Source organism: Pteronotus mesoamericanus, unplaced genomic scaffold (assembly GCF_021234165.1).
Source record: "Pteronotus mesoamericanus isolate MK-2021 breed Mesoamerican mustached bat unplaced genomic scaffold, CSHL_Meso_final contig_33, whole genome shotgun sequence".
NCBI lineage: Eukaryota > Metazoa > Chordata > Mammalia > Chiroptera > Mormoopidae > Pteronotus > Pteronotus mesoamericanus.
The window spans coordinates 2,025,861-2,043,513 of NW_026555135.1; the positions used below are offsets into that span (position 1 = coordinate 2,025,861).

The window sequence follows — 17,653 nt, forward strand, 5'->3', positions numbered from 1 at the left end:
TTGTTATGTAATTCCTAAAGCTTCATATTCAATGACTTACAGGTGCTGTATAAAATAAGTTCTCCAGGAGACTCTGGTCATACTGTGGGTCGTTTGATTCACTGCTGCAATATACATCACTCCCAGGGGCTGGAGAATCTGGAGGAGAGCCTAGCCCATCCCAGTAATGACCTCGGGATAACTCAGCACTGTAGAGATAAGAAAAACAAAGCAGAAGAACTTTAAAAGAAGTTAGAGCTATGCTCTTTTCAGTGAAAACTTTCTAAAGTTCTAAACATAATAGAAGACAGGTCAAACAGAAGACTCATATTAAACAGAAGACTACCTGATATTTTCATATTATATTTCCCTTCCTCTGGGATGCCAACAGCTAGTATAAAAAAATACACTAACACTGATTGTGATTTCATTAATTTATTTAACAAACATTTTACTGGGTACCTATTTTGTGCCAGGCATGGTGTTAGGTTCTAAATGATACAGGGATGACTAACCTGCCCTATTCTTGTGCTGCTAATGGTCTAGCAAGGAGGAAAAAAGGGAAACAATTAATTCTATTCAATGAGTTAAATGTTATATGTTGTTTTGTGAAGACTGGCTAATTCATGAATATGCTTTCTCCCACTAAGCAAAAATATGTGTATTGAGGGTTAATTATGGCAAGATTAGTTTTTTGTAGGATATGAGTAAAACAGACACCCTACTTACAGAGTTTGACACTAATAAGGATAAGCATAAAAATATGTATATATTTCATTTGCTTGTTTCTCCTACACATATTAACACAATGAAACTGTTAAGGAACCTATTGAATTAATAAATGTTATTCATAATGAAAACAATATTTTTAAAATAGTTAATATGTGCCACACTGTGCTAAGCATTTCAATTCTTAATTCTTTCAACTTTGCTTCCCTTTGAAGCTAGCTGCTATACTCCCCCCGCCACCTTTGATTTCTCAAGAATATCGTACACAACTACCATCAAGTTATATCATGTTCTTATAGTTCTTGCAAGTAATAGATGCTCAATAAATGTTCCTTTCCTCACCTTTCCTTGATCTGTAATAGGATTTCTCAATCTTAGCACTACTGACATGTTGGGTCAGATAAATCTTTGTCATTGGGAACTAGCTATCGGTTTTGAATCCCTGGACTCTTCTCACCAGATGCCAGTAGTACTATCCCAGTTTTGACAACCCAAAATGTCTCCAGACATTATCAAATATTCCATGGGAAGCAGGAGAGAACTGTACCCAGTTGCGAACCATTGGTCTATGAGTAATCTCTTTCTCAAAGGTCAGAAAAATTTCCTAACTGCTAAACCCCAACTAAGAACTTCCCAATCCACATGGCTTCTCTGCAGCTGCTGTGCACTGCTCCTTTTTGAAGCTCTGCTTCTTGGTGTTCTATACAACTCATTTGCCACTTATGGTCCCCTCCACACAAGCACACTCAGTTGCTTGTTTTACACTTTTATCAATCTCTCCCTCTTTCTCCTGCCTTCGAGAAACCATTTTTCTAATCTGTTTCTACGAATTTGACTTTATTTTTAATTCCATATATAAGTGATACCATGTGGTATTTGTATTTCTCTGTCAGGCTAATTTCACTTACCATAATGCCCTCCAGGTTCATCCATATTATCAAAAAAGACAGTATTTCTTCCTTTCTTCAAAAAACTGTATATATTTATTTATTGACTGATTCCAGAGAGAGAGAGAGGGAGAGAAACATTGCTCCAACTGGGGACTGAACCTGTAACCTAGGTATGTGCTCTGACCAGGAATTGAACCAGCAACCTTTTTGGTCTACAGGATGATGCTCCAACTAACTGAGCCACAACAGCTGGGCATGATTTCCTCTTTTTAAAGGTTGAATAGTATTCCATTACATATATATGTAATACATATATAATATATATAAATAAATTCCCATTTTCTTGATCCATTCCTCCATTACCAGACATTGCCAGATTGTTTCCATACCTTGGCTTATTGTGAATAATGTTGCATCGAACATGAGAGTACAGACTTATCTTCGAGATAATAATTTAATTTCTTTTGGATATATACCCAGAAATAGGGTTGCTGGATTATATGACAGTTCTATTTTTAATTTCTTGAGGGACCTCCATACTGTTTTCTATAGGGGCTATACCAGTTTACATTCCCAGCAATGCTGCACAAGGGTTCTTTTCTACAAATCCTCACCAGTATCTATCGCAAGTCTTCCCCTGAAGACTTGCTCATTGATTTTAGAGAGAGGGAAAGGGAGGGTGAGGGAGACAAACAGTGATGTGAAAGAGAAACATTGATTGGCTGCCTCTCGCATGCATCCCAGTGAGGGACTGAATCTGCAACCCAGGCATGTACTCTGCCAGGAATCGAACCAGCAATGGTTTGGTTTACAAGATGCCGCTCCAACCAATTGAGCCACACCTGCCAGGGCTATCACCTGTCTTTTTGATGATAGAAAACCTAATAGGTGTGAGGTGATATCTCACTGTGGTTTGGATTTTTTTCTAAAGATTAGTGGTGTTGAGCACCTTTTCATGTACCCTGTTGACCAGTTGTATGTCTTTTTTGGAAAAATGTCTATTTGAGTCCTTTGCCCACTTTTTAATTGAGCTATTTGGTTTGTCTTTTTACTACTGAGTTCTGTGAGTTCCATGTACATTTTGAATAATAACCCCAAATCGAAAATGTGGTTTGCAAATATTTTCCATTATTCCAAAGGCTGCCTTTGCATTTTGTCGACGGTTTTCTTTACAGTTCAGAGGCGGAAGTTTCATGTTGTCCCACCTGTTTATTTTTTGCTTTTATTAGCTTTGTTTCTGGTATTAAATTTAAAAAAATTATTAATACCAATGTAAAGAAGCTTACCTCCTATGTTTTCTTTTAGGAGTTTTATGGTTTTAGGTCAAATGTGCAAGTCTTTAATCCATTTTGAGTTGATTTTAATATATGGTGTAAGACAGTAGTCTAGCTTCATTCTTTTGCATGTGGCTGTCTAGCTGTCCTAAAACCATTACTGAAGAGACCATTCTTTCCATTGAATATTCTTGGCTCCTTTGTTGAAAACAAGTTGACCTTATATGCATGAGTTTATTTTTGAGCTTTTTATTCTGTTCCATTCATCTATGCCCCTGTTTTTATGCCAGTACCATACTGTTTTAATTACTCTAGCTTTGTAATAGAGTTTGAAACCAGGAAGTGTGATGCCTCCAGCTTTGATTTTTTTCTCAAGACTGCTTTAGGGTTGTTTGTAGGTCTATACAAATATTAAGGGTATTTTTTTCTATTTCTGCAGAAAGATGTCATTACAATTTCAAAAGGTATTACATTGTAACTAAAGAATGCTTTGGGTTGTATGGACATTTTAACAATATTGACTCTTCCAGCCATGAACACGGAATACCTTTCAATTTATTTGTGTCCTTTTCAATTTCTTTCATCAGTGTCATAGTTTTCAGTATATAGATCTTTGACTTCCTTGGTTTAACTTAAGTATTTTATTCTCTTGGATGCTATTATAAATGGATTATTTTCTTAATTTCTCTTTCTGGTAGTTTGTTGTCAGTGTATAGAAACATTTTGTCTATTGATTTTGTATCCTTCAAATTTACTCAATTTGTTTCCTAGTTCTAACAGTATTTTTGGTGGATATGTTCAGATTTCCTATATATAATATCATGTCATCTGCAAATAGTGACACTTTTACTTTTTCCTTTCCAATTTAAATGTCTTAGTTTTTCCTTTTTATTACATTTTTTTTTTGGGTGACACTGGCCAACAATATACAGGTTTCAGGTGAACAATTCCACAACACATCCTCTGTACACTGTATTGTGTGTTCATCACCCTAAGTCAAGTCTCCTTCCATCACCAAATCTCCCCTTGGCAATCCGCACACTGTTGTCTGTGTCCCTGGGGTTTTTCTTTTTCTCTTAGTCCCTCCACCACACGACAGCTGTCACTCTGCTCTCTAAGGATCTGTTTCTATTCTGCTTGTTAGTTCATTAGATTCCACATATGAGTGAAATCATATGGTACTTGTTCTTCTCTGACTGGCTTATTTCACTTAGCATAATGCTCTCCAGGTCCATCCATGCTGTGGCAAAATGGAAGATTTCATTCTTTTTTTTTATAGCCGAGTAGTGTTCTATTGTGTTAACATACCACTGCTTTTTTATCCACTCATCTGCTGATGAACACTTGGGCTGCTCCCAAATCTTGGCTATTGTAAATAACACTGCAATGAACATAGGAGTGCATATATTCATTTGAATTAGTGTTTTGGGTTTCTTCAGATATATTCCCAGAAGTGGAATCGCTGGATCATAAAACAATTCAATTTTTAATTTTTTGAGGTAACTCCATATTGCTTTCCACAGTAGCTGTACCAATCTGCATTCCCACCAACAGTGCACTAGGGTTCCCTTTTTTCCCCACATCCTCACCAACACTTGTTTTTTGTTGATTTATTGATGATAGCCATTTAAAATAAAAAAAAAAAGATTTTATTTATTTTTAGAGAGAAGGGAAGGGAGAAAAAGAAACATGGGTGTGTGAAAGAAACACCAATCAATTGCCTCTGGAATGCATACAAACAGGGGACTGGCCCACAACCCAGGCATGTGCCCTGGCTAGGAATTGAACCAGCCACCTTTGACTTTGCGGGAGTACGCTCAACCAACTGAGCTATGGCAATCAGGGCTAATGACAGTCATTCTGAGAGGTGTGAGGTGGTATCTCATTGTGGTTTTAATGTGCATTTCTCTGATGGTTACTGACATTGATAATCTTTTCATATGCCTATGCGCCATCTGTATGTCCTCTCCGGAGAAGTGCCTATTCAGGTCCTCTGCCCATTTTACAGTTAGATTGTTTGGGTTTTCTTGGTGTTTTGTAAGTTCTTTATAAATTTTGGCTATCAACCCTTTATCAGATCTCTCATTGGTGAGTGTGTTCTCCCATTCAATGGGTTGTCTTTTCATTTTGTTGCAAAAACTTTTTAGTTTGATGTAGTCTCATTTGTTTATTTTTTCTTTTGTTTCCCTTATCTGAGGAAATGTATCAAAAAAGGTACTTCCATGTGACATGCCTGAGATTTTACTGCCTATGTTTTCTTTTGGAATTTTTATGGTTTCAAGAGTAACATTTTTAAGTTTTTAATCTATTTTGAGTTTATACTTGTATATGGTATAAGAAGGTGGTCTAGTTTCTTTTGTTGAATGTCTATCCAATTTTTCCCAACACCATCTATTGAATAGGCTATCTTTACGCCATTGTATGTTCTTTCCTTTGTCAAACAATGACCATAAAGGTGTGGTTTTTCTGGGCTCTCTGTTTGGTTCCACTGATCTATATGTCTGTTTTTATGCCAGTATCATACTGCTTTAATTATTATGGCCTTGTTGTATAGTTTGTTATCAGGTAGTGTGATTCCTCCATCTTTTTTCTTTGTTCCCAAGATTGCTGTGGGTATTTGTTTTTTTTCTGTGGTTCCATATGAATTTTTGGAATATATGTTCTAGTTCTGAGAAAAACACCATTGGTATTTTGGTAGGAATTGTGTTGAATCTATAGATTGCTTTGGGTAGTATGGACATTTTAATGATGTTCATTTTTCCTATCCATGAACATGGTATATGCTTCCAATTATTTTTATCTTCTTCAGTGTCTTACAATTTTCCAAGTACAGGCCTTTTACATCTTTGGTTAAATTTATTCCTAGTTATTTTATTTTTTTCATGCAATTGTAAATGGTATTATTTCCTTAATTTCCCTTTCTGATAGTTCCTTAATGGTGTATAACAATGCAACTGATTTCTAAATATTTATTTTGTATCCTGCTACTTTATTGAATTATCAGTTCTAGTAGTTTTCTGGTGGAATCTTTAGGGTTGTCTGTACAGTATCAGGTCATCTGCAAATAGAGTTTCACTTCCTCCTTTACAATTTGGATGCCTTTTATTTCTTCTTGTCTGATTGCTGTGTCTAGGACTTCTAGTACTATGCTGAGTAAGAGTGGTGAAAGTGGACATCCTGTCTTGTTACTCATCTTAAGGGAAATGCTTTTAGTTTTTGCAGTAAGTATGATGTTTGCTGTGAAACTGTCATATTTGGCCTTTATTACCCTGAGGTATGTTCCTTCTGTAACCAGCTTTTTGAGAGGTTTTATCATGGACAGATGTTGAATCCTGTCAGATATTTTTCTCCATCTACCAAGATTATGATTTTTATTCTTCATTTGGTTAATATGGTATATCACATTTTTGAACCATCCTTGCATCCCTGGAATAAATTCCACCTGATCATAGTGTATATTTTCAATGTAGTGTTGGTTTTGATTTGCTAACATTTTATTGAGGACTTTTTTTTAATCCTTACCTGAGGATATGTTTATTGATTTGAGAGAGAGGAAGGAGTAGAGAGACAGACAGACAGACAGACATAGACACTGATGTGAGATAGAAATGTCAATTGGTTGCCTCCCATACGCATCTTGACCAATGATCAAACCCACAACCTTTTTGTGAATGGGATGATGCTCCAGCCAAATGAGCCACCTGGCCAGGGCTGTTGAGGATTTTTGCATCTATGTTCTTCAGGCATATTGGCTTATTTTCCTTTCTTATAGTGTCCTTGTCCAGCTCAGTATCAAGCATCATGGTAAGTGCTTGCATGCCTGTTAAGAGTTACTTCTTTATTATAGTATTGTGAGTCTTGTGGACACAAGCCCCGTTAGTTTTCAGAGCTAGATGCCCATCTCTCTCTGGCAGTAGTTTTAAGTTTGTCCAAGCCCTTTGTTCAAGGAAAAGCTAGGAGTTGGACATTCTCTTTTGACTATATGACACCGATGCAGGGTAGAGTTTATGCAGTGTTTCAGTCTTTGCTACCCATTTTGATGGTATTTTCTCATTTGTCTGATATGTAAAAGTTGCTCATTTCCCTTCTGGATCTCTTTCAGAGGAATTGATTTGTGTGTAGCTATACGTTCAGACCATCTATGGAATGAGGAGAGCTGAGAAGTGTCTAATGTTACCATGTTGGTCAGTTCTCTGGATTATATCATTCCAATTTCTGATATTGTATATATAATTATCTTTTTACTTTCTGAAAGCTTTTAAGATTGTCTCTGTATACCCAATATTTTAAAAATTAATGATTGTGTAACTTGGTCTGTCTTTTTTCATTCACTGTGCTAGATTCTTGATTTTATGTTTTTTCAACCAGCTTTAGATATACTTCATATTACATACAATTCATCTATTGAAAGTGAGGATTTTTAGTACATTTAAAACTATGAATAAACCATCACTACAGTCAATTTTAGAACACTTTCATCAACTCAGAAACTCCATATCCTTTAGCTATTATCACTATGACCATCCCTCATACCAGCCTTAAGAAACCACTAAATTTACCTTCTGTCTCTACAGATTTGTATATTTTGTACATTTCATATAAATGGACTCAAAATATGTACTCTTTTTTGATTAGTTTCTTTCATTTAGCATGATGTCTTCAAGGTTCATCCATACTGCAGCATGTTATCAGTACTTTACTTTTTATGGCCAAGTAATATTCCACTGTATGGAAATATCACTTTAAAAAAATCCATTCATCAGTCAATAAACATTTTTAACTATTATGAGTAATGTTACTATGAAAATTTATGTACATGTTTTTGCATGGCCTTATGTGTTAACTGCCATTGGGTTTATACCTATGAGAAGAATTGCTGGGTCATAAAGCAAATCTGTGTATAACAGTTTGAGGAACTAAAGACTATCTTTCAAAGTGGTGGTACCACTTTGTTGAAAAGACTATTCAACACTGCTACCAGCAGTATATGAGGGTTCCAAATTCTCCACATCCTTACTAACACCTATTATCTGACCTTTTGGTCCTAGCCATCTTAGTGGTTATAAAGTAGTATTTTATTGTGGTTTTTATTTGCATTTCCCTGATAACTAATGGTATCAACATCTTTTCATAGGCATATTAGCCATTTGACTATTTTCTTTAGAGAAATATCTATTTAGATCCTTTACCCATGTTAATTGGATTATTTATCTCTTAATCATTAAGTTATGAGTTCTTTACCTACTCTAGATGTCATTTATCAGATAAAAGATTTACAAATATTTTCTCCCATTCTGCAGCTGTCCTTTTACTTTCTTAATATTATTTTTTGAAGTACAAATATTTTAAATTTTAATTAAATCTAATTTAATCTATTTTTTGTTGTTTATGCTTTTGGTGTTATAGCCAAGAATCCTTTCCCAAATTCAAGGTCATAAAGATTATCTCTATGCTTTCTTCTCAGAGTTTTATAGTTTTAGCTCTTCTATCTATTAATTTTTGTACATGATTTGAGGTAAGGGTTCAACTTCATTTTTTTTAAGTGTGGCTAGCCAGCTGTCCCAGCACCATTTGTTGAAAAGACTACTTCCCTTGTTGAATATCAGTTGACCATAGACACATGGGTGCATTTTTAGACTGTTTCATTGATTTATATGTCTGTTCTTACACAAGAACCAAACTGACTTGTTTACAGTTGCTTTGTAGGAAGTTTAAAAACAGGGGAATGTCCTCCTCCTTTTTTCCCCCTAGATTGTTTTGGCTATTCTGGGTCCCTTGCAATTTCCTAGGAATTTTAGAAATCAGCTTGTAATTTTCTGCAAAGAAATCAGCTGTGATTTTGATAGGGATTGCATTAAATCATAAACATGGGAATTGCCCGCCCCCTCAATTTTCAGATCTTTCAACAATGTTTTATAGTTTTCAGAGTTTATGTTTTGTACTTTTGTTAAATTTATTCCTAAGTATTTTATTCTTATCAATGCTACTACTTTAAATAAATCGTTTCTTAATTTCATTTTTGGATTATTCATTGCAAGTATATGAAAACTCAACTGATGTTTGTATATTGATCTTATATTCTGCAATTCTGAATTTATTAGTTCTAATTGTTTTATAGTGCATTCTTTAGGGTTTTATACATACCAGATCATGTCATCTGTGACTAGAGATAATTTTACCTCTTCCTTTCCAATTGCAACCTTGTTATTTTTTTCCTGTCTAATGGTGCAAGCCACAAAGGTAATAAGCAGCAGACTTATTACCAAATTAAAACTTGTATCTGTAAAATCCATGATTTTTTTTGTTATACTCTGCTAACACTGGCACTGAGGATAGAGTTGGAAAATAAGAATAGAAAGGTGGCTGCTCTCCCTCCTTGGACCACTCCTTGCCTTTCCCTCTCCCCTATCCCTTTTCTTTCTGCACAGACACACACACACACGCACACACAAAAGAATGGAAAGACAGATTAAAGACAATTCTGCAAGTGAGGCTAAGAATAAATGGCTAAAGATTAGATTTTTATTTAAAAATGGGTAATGAATAATAATTTTTATTTAGTGTTCAACAAGTAAGCAAGGGAATGTCTTGGTTTTCCTAAGGAAGTGTTACTTTATGAAGATAAATTTGGGAACGATGTACACAATAATTTGGAGAAAGAACTTAAAAGAAAGCTAGTTAAGAGCTCTTACCTGCCCAATAGCAGCTGTATGGCTCTGGTATCAGCTTTCGTGTTGTGTTTCCAAAATGTATTCTCAGTTGGAGGGAGGTAGTGATCTTCAACATGGTCTTTAAATTGATTCTCAGAAAAAGCTTTGATTCTAAGGTATGGAAAAATACTTTCTGAGTGGCTGACATATGGAAAAAATGTAAATCAGAATTACCTGAGCTAAAAGATGGTTCAACAGGGAAAATTTAACATACTTTAGATGTTAACTACCTTAGATATACAAAGAACTTCACAACTTACAAAACCTTTTCCTACATTAGAATCTCATTTCGGTATGTAAGAGAGAGGGGAGGGAATACCCCCATTTTATATACAAGCATGCTGGTTCACAGAGAGCAAAGAATTTTAGCCATTTACATGTTTAGTAAGTGAAAGTGCTAGGTCTAGATTTTGAGTAACTTAATTTCCAGTTTAGGCTTCTTTTCTACCACATTAAGTAGAGTTTTCTCAACAGTTCCAAATTATTTAGTCCATAACCTGACAAAGGCACACATTAACAACTATTTAGAAATAAATTGTTGGGGTTCTGTTTATTGTGTAACTTACTGTGTTGATGCTCTAAGAAAATCTTCCTTCGTGGAAAGATGAACATCCGACAACATGCTAGTATCCGGGCTTGATTTCATTGCAGAAACCGCCATGGCATTACGTAGTTTATTGCCTTGTTCTAACAGAGCTGAAGAAGGCAAAAACAGAACACAAAAAATCTAAAATCCAGCAGAAATACTTGCAATACTTAGCCTCTTTACTTCTATCACAGTGCACCATAAAGACTTATTTGCTTGCATTCCACTATTAGTTTGATAATACCTTGAAGACATTAATTTTACAACAAATATTTACTGAGCTTCTAATATGTGAAATGTTTTAGATGCTGGTATTACAGCAGTGAATGAACTTTCTCTTCTGAAGAGACTGACTTCTTTGTAGGAGCCAGTATATGCATGCATTGACTCTTCCAATTGGTGTTTGTACATAATAAGGTTAGTAATGTCTATATATTATTTTTGTATTCAAATACCTTATTAAATTCTTATTATTTGTAACAGTTTTAATGTCTTTATTACCCAAGAAACACAACTATACCAACTGTTTTTTCACTTAACTACATGAGTAACTGTTTTTCAACATAAATAATGGCTTTTCAATATTCCAGTCAGATTTCATTGTAAGTATTTTTGTTTTAACTTTTAAATAAAAGTCTCATTGGAATTCAGCCAGAAAATGGCTGTCTTGTTTATTCAATGAGAAAAGGTAAAAAAAAATATGGTGTGCTAGCATTGGAAATTTGGCTAAAGAAGCTTGCCATGTGACAGGGAACCCCTGTCCTTTTAGTTTCTAATTTGTACTTGGCTTTGATGTATTGGGTTGGCCAAAAAGTCTGCATGGTTTTTTCCAGAAAATATGAGACACATTTTTCATTTTCACCAATAACTTTATTGACTTGGATATTTTGAGTATGTAGGCTATCTCCCACATGGTATAACGTTGATTCTTCTCAGTGGTCTACCTGACCGTGGAGCATCATTCAGCAAGAAATCTCCAGCACGAAACTTTGCAAACTACTTCTGACACATTCAATCAGTCACAGCACCTTCGTCATACACTGCACAAATTTTTTTTTGCATTTCAGTTGCATTTTTGCCTTTCTTGAAATAATAAAGCATAATACGCCAAAAATGTTGCATATTTTCTTCTATCTTCAATATTAAAATGGCTATACAAAAATTCACCAATTCTGATCTGTTTTTAAAAAGCATGCCGATATGACAACTGTCACAATGCAATCTAACACAATTGTTTTGAATGAAGTTAAAGACAACTAATTGCTACTTGAACCATCTTACAGGGCAACTGAACAAACTTTTTGGCCAACCATAATTAAAAGTTCTTTAATAAGGTGGGTTCACTCAATAAATGTTTTATGAATAAAGTAGTTAATGATAAGCAATGACAATAATAAACTTCATTTGATTTCAGGCCCATGTAGAAAAACCGTTTCTACTGATACCCAAAATATTTCTAGAGAGAGAAATAGCCTTGGTACTTCATGACATAACCATATTTGAACTATTTCCAATTCCTTAAGCACATTTCTTCCTTGTGATCTCAACTCTGCAGGTATTTAATTCCATCAAAAAATTGGTCTCATGCTGTTTAATTGTCTATCTCACTCCATCAACCTCTGGACTAGGGACTGGGTCTTGTTGGTGTTTGTATCCTTGGTACATGTTATAGTGCCTGGTATATATCAGGCATTTGATAGAATGTTTTAATAAATACTTCCACTGTTACATTTATCACAAAAATTGTACTGTTTCTGCTTTAGAGTCTGTTTCCTTTTACTAGACTAAATTCCTTAAGGTCAGGATAGGTATCTTATTTATTATTCTAATTCCAACACTCAAAAGGGCCCTATCTAGTGTGGTTCACTGGATTGAGTGCTGGCTTGTGAACCAATACTCAAAACAGAGCCTGACACAAAACAGGCACACAAAAGACACTTTCCAAAACCAGGTTTTAAAAAGGAAATGAATATTAAGGAGAACAAACAGGAAAAATCTGAGCACAGGCGGTCCATTTATTGGCCTCCAAGTGGTTTCTTTATTGAAACAGGCATTCTTGGAAAAGCTTCTCTAAAGTCTAAGGCATGGGAACAAAGATATTTTATCACTCCTTCTCAAGAGGAAGCTGGTACTTACACTATAAGAGGTGTCATGGCATTTTCCTGCACCTCAACTCAAAAGTCATTTCCTGAACACAAAGGTCACTTGAATGAGTGCAGGACAAATGTTTCCCTTTTGTATTTCCTATATGCCATAGACACAGCTCTTGCTAAAACATAGGGAGGTATAAAGCTTTTAGTTTTTATTCTAACTCCTTGCCATCTATTCTAAACCCTCAACTCTTAGAAGCAAATGTATAGTTAGTTTTTCATAAATGCTAGCTGGGTGACTAATTCAGCTTTGTACCCTCTTTTATGGTATGATGTCAGTACAATAAAGTAAGACCGGGAAGATAATTAAGTTTATACATTTGTTATATCCTTCCCATGACATCAGGTTTAGACCTACTTACTTGAGTGACCCACTTAATTTTAGTACTTTATAATCTTGTGCTTGGAAGGAAACTTTCAAGATCATATTTGCCTATATGTAATTGAATCTGTAAGAGTCCCATCAGAAGGATATCCAGCCTGTGCTTGACCATTTTTAGTGATAGAACATTCACTACCTCTTCAAGATGTCATTTCTCATTTTGTGTAGGTTGAACTACTAACTCACAAAGTCATAATCTGTCTTATTTTATCTTTAAACCCACTGATCCTAGTAAGTCTTATTGAAAAGGCTGTACATTGGCAGACCATGGGTTGTACCTGGCATATTCTGTTTGGCTTGAATTGTTGGCCAGGACATTTTGATTAAAAAAAGAAAAAAAAAAAACAAGCCTAGGTTAACGGCAAATCTATGGTAATATTAGGCAGAGGACCTTGCTTTATAGTCTAAGACAATAATGAACTAGAGCTGAGGAACATCTACCCTCTTTGACAGGGCAGGAGATCCCTAAGTCTATGTCTGTATCTCCATTTTAAAATGGGAATAAAAATCCTTATCTCACTTGGTTTTTAAAAAATTATGTGTATAAGGCACTTGGCACAGGAATAAGCACATGACAGTAGCTCAATAAATGGTAGCTATTTTCCCAAGGCTAAATAAATATCTCTTGGTGTACTTTTGATGCAGGATAGTTAGAAGCTAGGGAAATTCCTTGACAAGTGGAATAGGGGAAACAGATAAAATAATTAAGCAAGGCCAAACAACTTGAGCAATTTCCAGCCAGCTAATGAATTATAAAGTTTTATCTTCCCTAACCAAAGACACTTAGAAGTAAATGGTTTACACATTCCAAGCTGCCCTCGGACAAACCATCCTTGGTCCTGGTCCCTCTTCAATAATATTATTTAAAAATAAAACTAACCAGAAAAATAACCTTGATCCCTCCATACACACATTTTGATGAATCCACATATCATCAAAATGTGTGAAGGACACACCTGAAAAGCTAATGAATATTCTGTTAAGACCCTCCCCTGAGACCTCCCCTAGGACTGCAGTGATCAAAAAAAGAATAAAAGCCTCAAGACAAAGCGCTTTTGCTAGAGCATACTCATGCCTTGCATCTCTGCTATCTTTCTCCTAAACTCTAAGGGACCCCATGAGGCTAGCAACCAGGGGAGAGCAGGCAGACGCAGCTCATCCTGAGCTTAGCCCCTGAACCTGTCTACAAAGCCCCGTTTTCCTCTTTCTCTCTCCTATTGTTTTTCCTACCTTAAGCCCTTCCTTTGTTTCACTATCCCCAGCTTTAATAAACATACTCTCAAAATTGCCTGGACTTGTGTTGTAAAATCTTTCCTACATGAAGTCAAGAACCTACACACACTACTGGCAGGCCCAAGGCAGACCCAGTCTGGGCCTAGTCCCAGTCCTGTAACACCTTCACCAGCCTACTTTTGTTAGAAGGAACCCATGTTCTTCAGATCTTTACTGTTACCTTCTTAATGAGGCCTACTATTGTCATCCTATGTAAAACTGATAGGGTACTCAGGAGCTGGAAAATTTTAATTTAAGGTAATAATTAATAAGCCTTGTAGTTAATGCACATAAAAAGCCATTGTTTCAGGAAATGAAGGCACGGTACCCCTGACTTCAAGAGACCACAAGCAATTGACCTTCGTGTTCCAGAAGAGATCATAAGTAATCAAGGTGGTATCTGAGCTACTGTGTTCCAGGGAGAAACAGTCCACTGCCCAGGGCACAGATAAAGAAAATCACCAGGACACAGAACATAAGACAAAGATAAAGAAAATGACCAGTCAGCAGATGAAAGGATGTTAGGGAAATTGCCAGATTGCAGCTTTTATCTGATTAACTTCTTTCCTGAATTCTAAATCCCTTACTATACTTTTTTCTACTGAATTCTAAACACCTTACCTGCACTTTTATTCTACTTAAAAAAAGGTCAGTTTAAAATGGAATTCAAGATGGTCTGTTAGGGTACAAACCCACCGTCTTCTCAGATTATCAGCCATCTGATAAAAAGTGCCCCAAAAGATTCAATCCCTGTCTCTGCTTATTGGGTCTGGAAGGTGACAGACAGCAAGAATGCTGGCTTTTCCGGTTTCAAAACTAATATTCCCTCCTTGCACCTTCCTTGCTTCATATTTCCCCATTGCCAGTATCTCCAACTAACACTACATACTTATTTATCTACTTTATCATTGGCATTCCCATATAGAACATAAGATTTATAAGGCGGAAATTTGTGTTTTTTGGTTTTGTTTTCAATTTAAATTGCTGTATCCTTGACACCTAGAAGAATATCAGATATTTAACAAGTGCTGAAAAATAACTCCTTAATGAGGGAACAAATACCTTTTTCAAAGTCTGGTGCCCGGGTCTACACAAAATATATCTACACAAAATATAAAATATATGTGAGCTGACAAGTGCTGAATACAGTGGGACAGTTTCTTTCTTACTAATGTAGCCGAGGTTTCATTAAAGAGTAAAATTAATAGAATCAGAGTACATTTTTAAAAATAGGAAATCACAGACATTTCAGTTTAACAAATATAAACAAAATTTCTTCACTAAAAAAATACTCTTACTAATATAAATTATGTACCTAAATACTTATCTAAAAGTCTTTTCTACTAATGCTGTGAATATTCTGCTTTGAAAATTTTACTTGTGAGGATGGAGACACATTCCTGTCATGCTCTCGATGTCAGAGATATATAATTGACCATAACAGTGTAATTTAAATTACCTCATTTTTAAAAAAGGTTTTACTTTTAGAGAGAAGGGATGGGAAGGAGAAAGAGAGGGAAAGAAACATTGATGTGAGAAACATCTATCGGTTACCTCTCCTATGCCCTGCAACTTGGGACCTGGCCTGCAACCCAGGCATGTGCCCTGACTGGGAATCAAACCGGCGACCTTTCTCTTTGTGGCAGAACGTCCGACCAACTGAGCCACACCAGGCAGGGCACCTCATTTGTTTTTATAATACCATTCCCTAACTTGAGGTAATCTGATCCAGTTGCTATTTGCTTTTTTATTTCAGTCTAAGCCCTTACATAGGTAAAGTGACTCCTTTCTACTTCTGTTTGGCTGTAAATCATATTTAATTCCAAGGCTTAAGACTAGCAGTTGCTGTGCACTGAATGTTCCCACTCTGAGACCATTAGTTTTCAGAATGTGAAACAGATTTAGTACTAGCCTCCGCATGATCATGCAAGTAAATGGTGATGATGAGACAAAGCCTTACTTGACTTGAATTATTTGGAAACAAACAAGAACTAATAATTTTCTATGATAAAGGCTTTCCCCTGTCACCAGGTTCCTTCCCTAAGCCTACAATTATAAGCACCTTCTATTTAGAAGTAACTTAGAGGTTTAATAGAGCTGCCTTTAAATGGTGAGAAATTCTGGGCTCTGGTAAGATTACTCACTTTTATTTGGCTATTTAGTTCAAATAGAAATTTTGGTTCTCTTTGCAGGATGGCCAACTAACAGCATAATCCCAATAAACATAGTTTAGTTTCAGTTCACAAATATATACGTACCTGAAAGAAGGTCCTTGGTAGGGGGATTGTTTGAAGAAAGAATGCATGAGTCACTGCAACTCTTGGCAACAGTCCTAATTTGAGGCTGGAATTCAGAACTGTTGAGAAGGGACATCTGCTTCTGTGGGGCTTTGCCTTTCAGAGTCATAGACTCTATACTCTGTCCTGAATTAAGATGGTGCTTTAGTCCAAAAAAAGAGTCCTTTATTTTATCAGTGTTCTCTGCAAAGTACAAGTGGTCCTTTCCCCTGTTTTAAAATTAAAAAAATCAGCAATTTACTACCCATTATGGTAACATTCCACTTTGTCAGGGATAGAAGGTGGATCAGTGGCTTATAGTAATACCACTGTAGCTTAGGTTTTGTTATGTTTTTCACCTCCCAAATGAAATAAATAATAGATGCTCTACCTACTGCTATGTGGTTGTGGCTAAAGTGAGACAATGAAATAAAGAGCTTAGAGTTGGGCCTGATACAAAGCAAATGCTTCATAATTATTTAAAATCAAAAGCTATTCCTCTTACTCCATTCTGTTTCACAAAATACTGCCTTTTCCCACTTTTCTTGCGGACATCTGTCATCTCATCTGTAGGTGACTTAGTCATACTTCTTTAGCTGCATCTTGCCCTCCTCACTAGACTGTAAGCAGTCCTCAAAAATAGCAATTGTGTCTTATTAATTTATTTTATTTTTCAATTACAGTTGATATTCTGTATTATTTTGTTAGTTTCAAGTGTATAGATAGCATAGTGGTTAGACAATTATATAATTTATGAAGTGATCTACCTTAATAAATCTAGTACCCATCTGGTACCATGCATAGTTATTACAATATTATTGACTGAACTCCCTATCCTGTATTTTACACCCCCATGGCTATTTTCTATTTGTCTTTTTAATTCCTATGCACAGTACCTGGTACTAAATGAGGAACACAGAGGGTATTTAATACTGAGTTGCTAAATGACTGACTACCCTTAGTCTTTTACCCAATCACAAAATGAAGGACAGAAATTATGAGTGCAGTGAGAATTAGTTGACAGACTGAATGGTATTAGGTGTGCTAATTACCTTGGAGTGGTTGATCTACTACTGTTGGCTGTTAATTCTTTTCCATTAATTTTGGTGGTAGGTATCCTATGAGGTCTTGATGGAACCAGAAACTGGGTATTGCTGGGTTCAGTATATTCTCTGAATCCCTCTTCAGATAAAAGCACATTTTCTGTCATGTCAGTGGTAGGAAGAGGGCGGTAGCTGTCAAAAGTTTCTGACAAAGCCTCCAGGGCAAGTGAGACCTGAAAGGGACATGTAACACATCAGAACTCATCTTTAGTATTAACTAATTTTAAGACTCCTTGCTTATTTTAAATTAATGGCCCCCATTCCTTAGGGGACCAAGTTCTAAGCCCTGCCAACCTCAGAAC

The 17,653-nt window shown here is 35.8% G+C and overlaps 1 protein-coding gene across 1 annotated transcript in view; it reads right to left on the reverse strand.

Moving 5' to 3' along the window:
• Window positions 1–17,653, reverse strand: part of C2CD3 (C2 domain containing 3 centriole elongation regulator) — a 121,804-nt gene that overhangs the window by 84,762 nt on the left and 19,389 nt on the right. Inside the window, exons 4-8 of the mRNA XM_054576264.1 lie at window positions 17,301–17,524; window positions 16,231–16,478; window positions 10,149–10,278; window positions 9,565–9,693; window positions 41–188 (exon numbers count right to left, since the gene is read on the reverse strand). Coding sequence (XP_054432239.1) covers window positions 41–188; window positions 9,565–9,693; window positions 10,149–10,278; window positions 16,231–16,478; window positions 17,301–17,524 — 879 coding nt within the window. The remainder of the gene's footprint in view (window positions 1–40; window positions 189–9,564; window positions 9,694–10,148; window positions 10,279–16,230; window positions 16,479–17,300; window positions 17,525–17,653) is intronic.